Raw genomic sequence first — 12,239 nt, forward strand, 5'->3', positions numbered from 1 at the left:
CAGCCAAATTGCAAACAAGAAGGTCTGCAAAGAATCTTGAGAACTGCAGTTTATCCCCAGAAACCCAAAGCATTCTGGGAACTGTAGTTTACCCTTCACAAAGCTACAATTCTGGCACTCTTAACAAACAGTACTTCCCATCATTTTTTTGGAGGGGCAGAGCCATGGTGTGGATGTTATCTAAGTTTTCCATGTGTTGATGAGCAGAGTGCATGTGTCATTGTAACATCCTGGATGCTGCCGTCTCTTGGTTAGATAGACAGGCCACTCGCAGTCATAAAGACCTTACACACTGATTGCAGCTCAGCAGCCAACTGTGTTGTAATATGATTGAGACCCCAAAAGGAGCTATTTTGTTGTGACCATCAAAGCAATCTGCAATGTCCTCCTTCAGTTCCTGCAAGAGGTCCATTTAACAAAGCGAATCGGGGAGGGGGCTGTTTATCAGTTCAATTAGCACACTTCCAGTTCAGACGTTGTTTCAGGGTTTGGAAAGAATGAGTTTATCTTCCATGAACTGGAAGGGTGGGTCTGCTTAGCAGATGTCATAACCAAAACCCAGGAGGTGTTCTCAGGGATACAAAGATAGTGTCATCCTAGGCCACTGCCACACAGAGAATAGGGAGCCTTCTGTGCAGATCTCACAGGCCGCAGTGGTTCTGTCATCAGGTCAGTCCATGAGATAAGCCCCGAGCCAGCACACTGAAAAGACAAAGGGTCCACTTGGGCTCACTTTAACCAAATCCTCAAGCCAATATTGACTTTTCATCGCTTATTGAATCTGAAAATGCACAAGACCCACAGAGCATTAGGGAGCATAAAGGATGTGAAGAGAATATGAAAGATAGGAGAATGTGTTGCTGTGATTTGTTGGTCATCTGTTCTTGTGCTGCCTTTTCAGTGGAACTTCCCACTGGTTATGTTTGTCTGGAAGATTGCCCCTGCTCTTTGTTGCGGAAACACCGTGGTCGTCAAGCCGGCAGAGCAAACTCCACTAACGGCTCTTCACATGGGGTCTTTAATTAAAGAGGTGAGTTGCCATAGCAAAGCTGCCATGTGCATGTTCCCAAATGTGAATGTGAGTGAGCCCTTACCTTCGCAGGGCTTCTGAACAGTGAGGGCTGTTCTGTTTTGTGTCAGTGCAGCTTGCAGCATGTCTAACCTTGTCTTGGGGAATTGTAATGCACTGCAAACCACTGAAGCAAGTCAAGGGCATGGAGCCTCACATAGCTTTCCAGTCTAAATTGCTCAGAAAACAAATCATTAGCAGCTTAGCAAACTGAACATCTTGGCAATCATCAGGGCCTTCTGGAAGCAAAAGCAAACAAGAGCTCAGAAAAGCAGAATGTTGGTCTGGAGGGTGGGGGCGGGGAGGTGGTTTTTCATGCAAGTATCTCAGTAATAAAACTCTTGTCTGTAATTTGACATATTAATTTAACTTTGTGACTGAAATATTTACCCTACCAAGCACAAAACTGACAGGCATCATGTTTGGTGTGCCCAGGATAAATGCACACCTTATAGGGCTGTAATGCAAAATGTCTTTGCTTAGAAGCAACTCTCCTTCAGATCAATAGGATGTAGGCTAGATGTACCAACGCAGCCAAATGAGATGGTAATGTAGGGATACATAGATCTGCTGGTTTTCTTCTTGCAGGGAAGGAATAGTTTTTGTTTTAGTGCAGAAGCATTGAACAATTGGATATGCCACCTGCAATCCAAAGTTCGACAGCCCACTTTCTAACCTTGGTACACTCTCCCACTCCATTCTGCTGCATGTAGAAATCAGGCTGCATTAAGGACTCATCTTGTCCCATGCCTGGAAAGCACACATCTGAGCAGTTTTCCACTTGGCCCATGCCTCCTAGGCACAGATCAGAGAGGTTTCCCCCTTGCCCAACAACTCTCCCATGGAAAACTGGCTCTTTGGTGCTAAATTGGAGCAAATGTCAATCCAGAGAAAACGTGAATTGCTGTTTGCACCGATTGAGCACTAAGGAGCGGTTTTCCCTGCGGGAAAGCCGTGAAACAAGAGGAAGTTGGATAAGCCCTAAGTTTCTAGAAAACATAGTTAGGACTGGTGTGTGAAAGTAACAGGTACAATCATTTTTAAGCATTCTGTTGGATTCTTCAGCACAGTGGTATTTGCTATGCAACCTGGAGTGAAGAATAATCTTATGTGGTTCCTGAGCAGAAAAATAAGCTAAGAATACTCCCAGCATGGAGAGGTAACTGGAGGAGCTAAGGCTAAGGTTGTTGTCTTTACTATGCTTAAAAGGTAAAGGTACCCCTGCCCGTACGGGCCAGTCTTGACAGACTCTAGGGTTGTGCGCTCATCTCGCTTAAGAGGCCGGGAGCCAACGGAAACGCCGTTACCTTCCCGCTATAAAGTGGTACCTATTTATCTACTTGCACTTAAGGGTGCTTTCGAACTGCTAGGTGGGCAGGAGCTGGGACCGAACGACGGGAGCTCACCCCGCGCGGGGATTCGAACCGCCGACCATGCGATCGGCAAGTCCTAGGGGCTGAGGTTTTACCCACAGCACCACCCACGTCCCGTGCTTCCTATGCTTACTCAGAGGCAAGTCCTGTTGAAATCAGTGGAGCTTACTCATGTAGGAGGTTAGGTTTGCAACTAAAATCTTTTCCCTGTCCCCTTTTGTACAAAAGGAAAATAAACTGAAGATAATTGTGCTCATGGCAAGTGTTGCTAATAAGTAACCAACCAAAGAACTAACAAAAGTGATTCAGCATATCTTGTTCTTGCCACGGCAACAGTGACTCAGCAAAAGTGAGCAAACAGTGAAATGCCACTTGCAATTAAGTGGTTATGGGTCAACAAGTAACTCTGCCTGCAATGGGTGACTCACACTGAAAACCACCATTTGGAATTCACATTTATTTTATTTTTTGGTATTCACTAGCATTTCTCTTCTCCACTTTTCATAAAGCAATGAGAGTCTGCTCAAAAGTCATAGATTGTCAATAAATGAATCCTTAAAGACCAACATTCTAATATTAAGGGTGTCGATCATGTTATGGATATTAACAGATTTTTAAACAGATGGAGCCCTTCCGCTGAATGAAGCCTGAACATGAACAATGCAGCATTCCAGGGTGGGGCAAGATGAAGGGGAAGGGGAAAGGAAGTGATTCTGTAGTAGACAGAGAATTTTCTTCCAGCTGAATAGGTTTAGTTTTGCAGCCACCAAATCGGAATAACCATGGAAAGGAAGAGAGGCCCGGAGTGTTTTCTGTCCTCTTACCTCACTGGCTGCTGATAGGACAGAGTCTGAGATCATGGTTCTAGTTATTTTCTAATGCCAGTCTTGGATTAGTGGTCTAGGCTTCAGATCCTTACACACAGCCCCAGGGTTTAAACTAAACCTGTTGAATAATATCGAGTTCCTCCAGTTTAACTTGTTTGTGAGTCAATGATCCATGATCTGGAAAGTTCCAGAAAAGTTCTGACTTTATGCTACCAGAAGGTTCACCAACTACCTTTGAACTTGAGCCCCCTTCAAAGCTTATTGTACTTTCTAAGTCCCCAGCCCATTCCTGGTCAACTCTCCAAGAAGAAAGTGAACAAAATCCTTATACAGTATGTAGCTGTGCATGTGTGTGTATGTAAGACTTGGAGAGCACCCGGACCAGGACATGACAGATCACAGGACCTGATTCACAAGCCAGTCAAACTACATAGTTTACAAATACTAGTACAACCGATTTTTCGTTTGGGCTGTATTCAGTGACATGAAAACAAAGACTATCAGGTACTAGTGGCATGTTCTAGGCCTGAAAAAAGCCTCACATTTTAAAATAAATATGCCCTTTCCATCACAGACTAGATGCTGAGAAGGCAACAGGTTGCTTTATAAGGCAATCCGTCAAATATTTTTTCTTCACAACAGAGCCTCTTTCAAGCCCAATGCATTTGCTAAAATTAATTGCAGCAGCACAGAATCTACTTTGGCATGGCTCTGCCCCTCGCGACACCCACAGGTTGTAACTTCAGTTCAAACAGGAAATCTGGTGGGCAGGAAAAGGTTGCTTCCGAGTGGCCTCTCCTTCCCAGTGATGCAAATGCAGGTAATAATTGCCAGCCCTTGAGGTTCCTATATAGGGATCTTTACCAGGACACTTAGGGATCTGGCTGCATGGAAGAGGCACTTTTGCCACAACTGTTATGTGTGAATCAGACCTTTGACTAATTAATCAGGCTTTGATTGCACTGTGTTCCCATCAGGAACAGTTTGCCACCTAACAATAAGGATACTGAAGTGAATGTTTCATGCATACTTTTAGAGTCACAGGGGAATGTGAAATAAAGTACATCCATGCTAAACAGCCAGCATGAGGTCATGGCTAGAGGGCTGGAGTTAAGAGTGGGGAGACCCAGAATCAAATCCCTGCTCAGCCACAAAACTTGCTATTTGACAGTCCCCCCCAGTCCCCCCCCCTCAGGGTTGTGTTACAAAAGAGAGCTATTAGCCTTCTAGGAAGAAAAGATAATGCATCTCAAGAAGGAACTTCAACTGCTTTTATTGGTATAACACAACAAGCCTAAAACCTCTAATTAGTTGGCCACCTTAGCCGGAGCAACGACAGAGGTTCTTCTCATGCTGCCTCTGGAAGGGAGGGGGCTTCTTCTGCAAGTACAGTGGTACCTCGGGTTAAGTATTTAATTCGTTCCGGAAGTCCGTTCTTAACCTGAAACTGTTCTTAACCTGAAGCCCCACTTTAGCTAATGGGGTCTCCCGCTGCCGCCACACCGCCACCACGCGATTTCTGTTCTCATCCTGAAGCAAAGTTCTTAACCCAAGGTACTACTTCTGGGTTAGCGGAGCCTGTAACCTGAAGCGTCTGTAACCTGAAGTGTATGTAACCTGAGGTACCACTGTATTAGCTTTTCACTCACCACAATAGTGTTGCATGCATTTTACCACAAGTTTTTGTGAAGGTTGGGGTTGGGGGAGAGAGGAGTATGCACTCTTTCTTTGAGTTTCTTTGAGAACGGATGGGATGAAATATCGTAAATAACACAGGTGCAGTAACTGTATGGCTGAGAGGTACAACTGTGTTCTTTCCCCTCTGATATTCAGGCAGGATTTCCACCTGGAGTAGTGAATATTGTGCCAGGGTATGGACCCACGGCTGGCGCAGCCATTTCCAGTCACATGGACATAGATAAAGTGGCCTTCACCGGCTCTACTGAGGTATTTGCCTAACCCTGTGATTAAATGACACCACAAAAGTCCTCAACCCACCCACACAGACTCTGACAAGTGATTTAATGCCTAGGTTGTGTAATTATGTTAAACTTTTTTGACTGTGAGCTTCCTAAACAATGTCGCAGAAATGATTTGTTGCTTGTTATACTCTACCTCAAACACATCTACATAGTGTTTGAATTGAAATAATATCTCTTCAAGCAAAAGAATTTTTGGATATAAAATTGATTCTTCAAAGCTGAGGAGAGGGTGAAGTTTGGATTTTGGCATAGTCTTTTGTTTCCCCCCTCAAATTTCAGTTTAAAAATAAAAATACACATTTTTATTTTTATTTCATCTCTCTTTTTTATACAGAAAGTTGCATTCTACAAAAATAGGTAGCTTATCTCCCTCATTGTGAGCATGCTTCGTATTTTAGAAAGGACTACTTTTAATGAAGAATAGTGTGGAGGGGGACCAAGATATTTTTCACTGTGCAGGGTATTTGACAAAAATGCATCTGTACACTTTGGCCACATTTTAGCCCCCAAAAGTTGAAATAAGCAACTGTTAAGCTCCACTCCTGACACTTTCCCTGATGTAGTTAATTAATATTCTTGTACTGAAGCTGCTATTGAATTGGCTGTGCCCCATCTGCACTGCACATTTAAAGCAATATCATACCACTTTAAACAGCCATGGCTTCTGGGAACTGTTGGTTTGTTAAGGGTGCTGAGAGCTGTTAGGAAGCCACTTTTCCCCTCACAGAGCTAACCTTCTCAGAGTGGTTTCACAATCCAGGCTTCTTCCCCGGGAACTCACTCCCCCCTTCACTTACACACACTTTGGGCTGGTGAGAGAAAGCTGTATAGCTGGCCTCATATGCCACCCAACCCCTTCACTTCACGCACTCCACACAGCCTGGCCAATCTGGGTGGCAGACTCCCATTGACTTTCCAGGAGCCATCATTTGAACCCCAAGGATTATTGATATATTGTGTGAGAAGTCCCCCAAAGCTTGCAGAACACAGATATTTTGTAATACATCCCATTAGCAGAGCACTGTTAGTCATAGGAATCTGCATTGTTCCAGGTCAGGCTGTTTGTCCATTGGGCCTTGTAGCGTCTCCTAGACAGGGAAAAGTTCTCCACTCTGCATATCACAGTTACTGTATTTTTAACTAGAGGTGCATTTTGCATGCACCACATGTGCCCAACCACTGAGCTGGAGGTCTATTCTCCACTCTCAAATTGACAAGAGAGGTCAGCCCGAACCTCTTGCAAAGCAATGACCACAGTCTAAATATGGTGTTACACACAACAGTTTCAAGTTGTGTCCTCTCTTTCAGGTTGGCAAGATGATCAAAGAAGCTGCTGGGAAGAGCAACCTGAAAAGAGTCACTTTGGAACTTGGCGGGAAAAGTCCCAATATCATATTTGCAGATGCTGATTGTGAGTGACATGCTTCTCTTAGATTTCTTGTCTTCAAAGCTGTCCCCTTCCACTGTGTTGCAAAGCTTTTTAATGTTAGTTTGGGGAGGTGTCTAAGCAAGTGAAAAACCAGATTGTTAGATTACGTTGCAAGGACTGCTGTTTTTGATTTACAGTATTGACTGAGATGCTCAGTGTTGGCCTCTTCTGCGTCTCTTTCTTTGCAGTGGACAGTGCTGTGGAATTTGCACACATTGGCCTGTTTTACCATCAGGGACAATGCTGCATAGCTGGGTCCAGAATTTTTGTGGAAGAGCCAATATATGATGAGTTTGTACGTAGGAGTGTTGAGAGGGCTAAGAAAAATGTACTTGGAAACCCACTGGCTCCGGGAGTAAATCAAGGTCCTCAGGTAAGGCACGGTGTTTTGTGTCAGGGTTATCACCTGGGTCAGTTTGGTCAGCCACAGGTGGACTCAAAATGCAGACATCCTGGGAGATGGCATGGAGTATTTCTTCTTATGCCACTGCAAGTCTGCAGAAAACCACAAACCCTTCTGAGCCAAAGTAGCTTTACAGGATCTTTGTAACCCCTTCTTCACCCCATTGGCTCCTGCCCTTTTCTGACCCTATATAAGTTGTCTTTCTTGTCTACAAACTTTGTGCATCAAATCAAAGCTGTGTGCAACTCTCTTGACTCCCACTTTAACCATTCCCTGACTCTCTTGATTTCTGGTCAAGGCAAGCTTCCTCTCCCTGTTTTCCTCTGCACACCTGTCCAGGCTGCCTTTAAGGAACTGATTTCAGCCTCCTTTTTAACCAACAATTCTGCCATGCCCTTCAGTCAGCCCAACTCTGCGGGGGGGGGGGCTGAACATCACCCCAATGTATGACATTTTGGCAAACAGGTTCAAATACTTTGACATCTGTCATTAGGAATGAGGCTTGCCTTGTTTATTAGACATCTGGGTTTTTATTTTAAAATGCATTTCTGACTCTGATTTTGCTCATGGATGGACAGTCCTCCTCCTACAAAACAGACATATTTAATACAAATAATACTAGCCTACTGCTTGTGGTGAAACTAGGGGGTTCAGATTAACATGGAACTATTTATTAAGAAACTTTCACAGATCTTTGGAGAGTGGGACTAAATTTCATAAACTGCATTTAGCATTCAAATGCTTAAGTGGGCAATATGACTTTGAGGCTTTGAGCAGCAGGAAGTGTTGATGTACAAAACCTTGGCCTATTCCATCTGAATCTATAGGATGTGAAACTGCTGTAAATATAGTGCAAATGTCAGCCCTGTTCAAGCTATACACATGTGTTAGCTGAAGGAGCAGTGTCCCATCATCATTGTCTCCAGCCTACAGCTGAATGTTCAATGTGCTTTCTGGCAAGAAAATCTTTTGTATTTGTACACAGTTCAAAATCACATGGAGCCCCTAAGCATGAGCAACTGCTCTTGTGACATGTTCCCTTTACAAACATCTACACTCAACGCACAAAGTCTGGGGGTGTTATGGAAACAGCGATGCAACACTGGGTCGGGGCAGAAGTGTGTGGCTGCTCCTGCTGCCAACTATAAGTACAATATGGTGTTTGCCTTCTCATGAAGGTATCCAGTCACAAGAAAGGTTGCAAAGACTCTCCCCACAATCTGGGTCATCAGTGTAGTGGCTGGTTTTCAAGCATTCTACACTAGCCTCATGGGACCCCTGACACACTTCAAAGGTTTTCATCCATCTCATAGCCATGACATTGGAATCAGTTCTTAGGTGTTCTGAAACACAGCCCAAACCCAACACCTACATTTGGAAACATCCTTTATTATTATTATTTATTGAATTTATATACCGTCCTAAGCCCAGAGATCTTCTATAACCCTCATGTGGGATCTAAGACTCTGCACTAAAAATCCCAAGTCCATAATTCTTCTACTTTTCCTTTGGTGCAATGCCGGAAATGAAGATATAGTACAAATTAAGCAGTAGGGTTTCCTCTCTAATCGGCTTATAAAACTGTTTTACTGACTAGCTTTTGCTAACTACTGCATGTAATTGCAGTCTTGAAATCAGTTCTGAATTCACTTCTGAAAAGTCATTGGTTTGAGAATGCCATTCAAAAATATTTTTTAACAGAAATTGGATAAGGCAAAGGGAGAACTTAAATACTTGAATGTAAAACTGAGCAGAGAGAGTTTACGAAAGTCCATGGCTCACAGGAGTGCCAAGACTGTATAAGCAGTGCTGCTTAAAAAAAGAAAAATTCTTTTGTGCTTAAAGTCCTAATTACTGAACTTCATGGGGAAAGGTGGCAGAGATCCAGCCACTCAGAGGCAACTTGTTGCTCCATCTCTTGCTGGTAAAGAGTTTTTGTTTCTGCTTTGTTAATCTTCAGGCCAAAGAAATATCTGGGAGAGTGACTTATCAGTGCAATATTTCTTATTTAGATTGATAAGGAGCAGTATGATAGAATCCTGGCACTAATTGAGAGTGGGAAGAAAGAAGGAGCCAAACTGGAATGTGGAGGAGGCCCCTGGGGAGACAAAGGCTACTTCATCCAGCCTACAGTTTTCTCAAATGTTACAGATGAGATGCGCATTGCTAAAGAGGAGGTAAGCTGATTCAGAACATTCTTCATGTTGGACTACATTTTATGTTTCAATTGCCATGCAAGATGTGCCTTTTAAAAATCAAGCACTTAGAAGATTAGTTTCCACACATTAGCTTTCCCACCCAGCCACAATCTGTGTAAAACTACGTTTTTACATCTATGTGTGTTAATTTGGGTCAACTAAATAGAACAGGTCAGCAGGAATTAATACTTTCAGATGTTTTTGGCAATCATCAAATACATCCAGATTTCCAAAGAAGCTGAAGGGCAGCTACAGTTGTGAAAATCTTCCTCCCAGCATTCTCTGACAAGGCCCCAATAAGAGGCCCACACCTTGTCTCTGGAGACTCCTGTCTCTGCTGCTGCTGCCTCTGCTGCTCCTCCTTACTGCAGGGCCCAGTAGCCTGCCCTTTCTCAACAAGGAAGAGGTCGGAGGAGCCATGACAAAGAGCAGTAGCTTCCGCATCTGTTATTCCTTCCCTCTGGGAGGCGATGTCATACCCTCCAACATGAAAATAGGGACGTCCTAAGGAAAAGCAGGACATTCCGGGATCAAATCAGAAACTGGGATGGCAAATCTAAATCAGGGACATCCCTGGAAAATAGGGACATTTGGAGGGTCTGCATCTGATGTAGATTAGGAGAGAAAATCAAATTGGCAGCAGCAACAGCGGGGAGGGGGAGAAGTGGCCTCCTCTGAAATGAGGGCCCCCACTGAGACAGCCTTGGCCAGGCCCCCTACCACTGCAAAAAGCCATGGATCTGACACAGGCATACCCCTCCTCCTGCATCTATTGCTGACACACATCGGGATGCATATTCCCCATAGTGATGCTCATCTGAGTCTCACTGAACTGGCAAAATGCATCTTTTGAGGTGATGGAGAAGGCACATCCAAATGTGGGGCCACCAGTGGCTATATGTGACTAGCTGCTCATGTCCATAACTCATGTCCTGAAACAAAGAGGGAAACTGAAGTCAAGCAGCAAGGAAATGCAAGTCAGGGCTTGACAATCCTGGTGAGGCCATCCTCCTAATTTTTCCTGCAAGCAAATTCTAAGATGGTTGTGGATTTGTGCTTTTGAAAAGAAAAACACTTAGACCTGGAGTACTGAAGACTGATTTGTACAAACAGTGACATTTATTGTTTAAACATATTCTGGCAATAAATGGAAATGGCTCCGTTGGCTCCTATAGATTGTTGTAACAATTGAAATAAAATTAAACTGAGTAGCTGGCATTCAGCTAAATTTTACTCAGAGCAGACCCACTGAAATTAATGGGCCTGACATAGTCACATTCATTCATTTTGAAGAGTTGTCTCTGAGTACAACTTACTTGAATACCAGCCAGTATTTGCATGTCACGAGCTCAGCACCTTTTACTGAGTACAGGATGGTGCTGCATGACTGCAATCCTGCAGTACTAGTACTAAGAACCAGATGAGCAGTCGGACTCACTTCTGAGTAAAATTGCATGGGATTGTCCTGTGCTTTCAGCTTCTGTGCAAATAAAGGTTTTATGCAGAGGGTCTGAGAGCAGAGAAAAACAAGGCCTGGTTTAACACAACCTTCACCAGCCTAGCACCCTCTGTGTGGCTGGACTTCAGTTCCTATCTGCTGCAGCCAACACTGAAGCTGATAGGAGTTGTAGTCCCAAACATCCTGAGAGTGCCTGGTTGGTTGGTGGGAGGCTGGTTTCCAGCTCTGTTGTCTTTACCAAAGACATTGGTAAATGTGGCAGTTTATAAGACTATGACTGACTTAGAGAGAAAGTATAGATTTTGGAAGTCATAGTAAGCACCTTACAAACGAACCAGACCAGAAGGTGTCTTAACCTGAAGAACTTACGCATCAAAGGTAGTTGATGCATAAGCTCAACTACCTTATGCAGAAGAAGAATTGCCCATAGTGTGTGCACGGATCCCAGTGTTACCTCCGCTAAGCAAGCTTTGCATGTTTTGTATTGTTTCAAAGGACTTCAAAACCTGGTTGACCAGTGATCAGAGTGTGACAATAGAAAGTGTGAGAAGTGAGCTTTCTTCCAGACTATCACCTTTCTTTAAAAGCAGTTGCCTGTCTCTAGTGCCCTCAGATGTGAAAACTAGAAATATCATCTCCGGAGATATTGAGGGTGCCTTGTGATCTTTATTGTGGCTTCTGGCTGCTCTCTCTCTGCGCCTGCAGGTGTGTGTGTATTTCTAGCCACCCTTCACCCAAACAACTCCGGTCAGCAAACTTGGTTCTCCCCTGCCCATTTTATCCTCATAACAAGCCTGTGAGATAGCTTAGGCAAGGGGTACCATATGTCTGGCAAAATTAGCAGGGGGGGGGGGATTTCAAAAAATCTGCAAATGTCTGGGGTTTTGCCAACATAACCAGAAAGTGTGTGTTTGAGTATAACTCTTTGCCTTTTGTGGGCAGCAAGTTTTGTATTCTTGAAATATGGCAACCCTAGTTGAGGCTGAGATAGTGACAGGCCCAATATCACTTCTGTGGCTGAGTGGAGAGTTGAACCCAGGTCTCTCTGATCCTGGTTTGCACCACACTGACCTCTTTCCCAGGACAAATTTGACCCAGCCTGGCAATCCTTACATTCTGATTTAGGAAAAAAGCTGCCTTTTCTTGAATTCAGTGAATAAACAAAAAGTTCATGTGGGAATTTCTCTCCACACAAACTCTAGAAACAAAAATATTGTACTTTTTCATCGGGATGAAAATAATGAGGGTCACAAATGGTTCAATATTTATATAAAATGGTGAGTCTAGTGGAAATGTGTTCTTGTAACAATAGTTCGAACAAACAAAAGGAATAAAAAGGTTTTTTAAACTTTGTTTTCTTACTTATGCAGAAACTTGTAGATAAGCAAATCTCCAATAAACATTTATGAGATGAAAACACAAATGTGTTCTTAATTTTTAAATAGAAGCACACAATAAGGAGTTTAATAACAATTTACTTGCACACTCATCACAAGGAT

The 12,239-nt window shown here is 43.5% G+C and overlaps 1 protein-coding gene across 4 annotated transcripts in view; it reads left to right on the top strand.

Moving 5' to 3' along the window:
- Positions 1 to 12,239, top strand: part of ALDH1A1 (aldehyde dehydrogenase 1 family member A1) — a 203,120-nt gene that overhangs the window by 44,033 nt on the left and 146,848 nt on the right. For all 4 annotated transcript variants that reach the window (XM_053409166.1, XM_053409164.1, XM_053409167.1 and 1 more), the window contains 5 exons: positions 902 to 1,030; positions 5,103 to 5,216; positions 6,560 to 6,662; positions 6,869 to 7,053; positions 9,096 to 9,260. In XM_053409166.1, the coding sequence (XP_053265141.1) occupies positions 902 to 1,030; positions 5,103 to 5,216; positions 6,560 to 6,662; positions 6,869 to 7,053; positions 9,096 to 9,260 (696 nt within the window). The remainder of the gene's footprint in view (positions 1 to 901; positions 1,031 to 5,102; positions 5,217 to 6,559; positions 6,663 to 6,868; positions 7,054 to 9,095; positions 9,261 to 12,239) is intronic.

This window comes from Podarcis raffonei, chromosome 11 (assembly GCF_027172205.1).
Source record: "Podarcis raffonei isolate rPodRaf1 chromosome 11, rPodRaf1.pri, whole genome shotgun sequence".
Classification (NCBI taxonomy): Eukaryota; Metazoa; Chordata; class Lepidosauria; order Squamata; family Lacertidae; genus Podarcis; species Podarcis raffonei.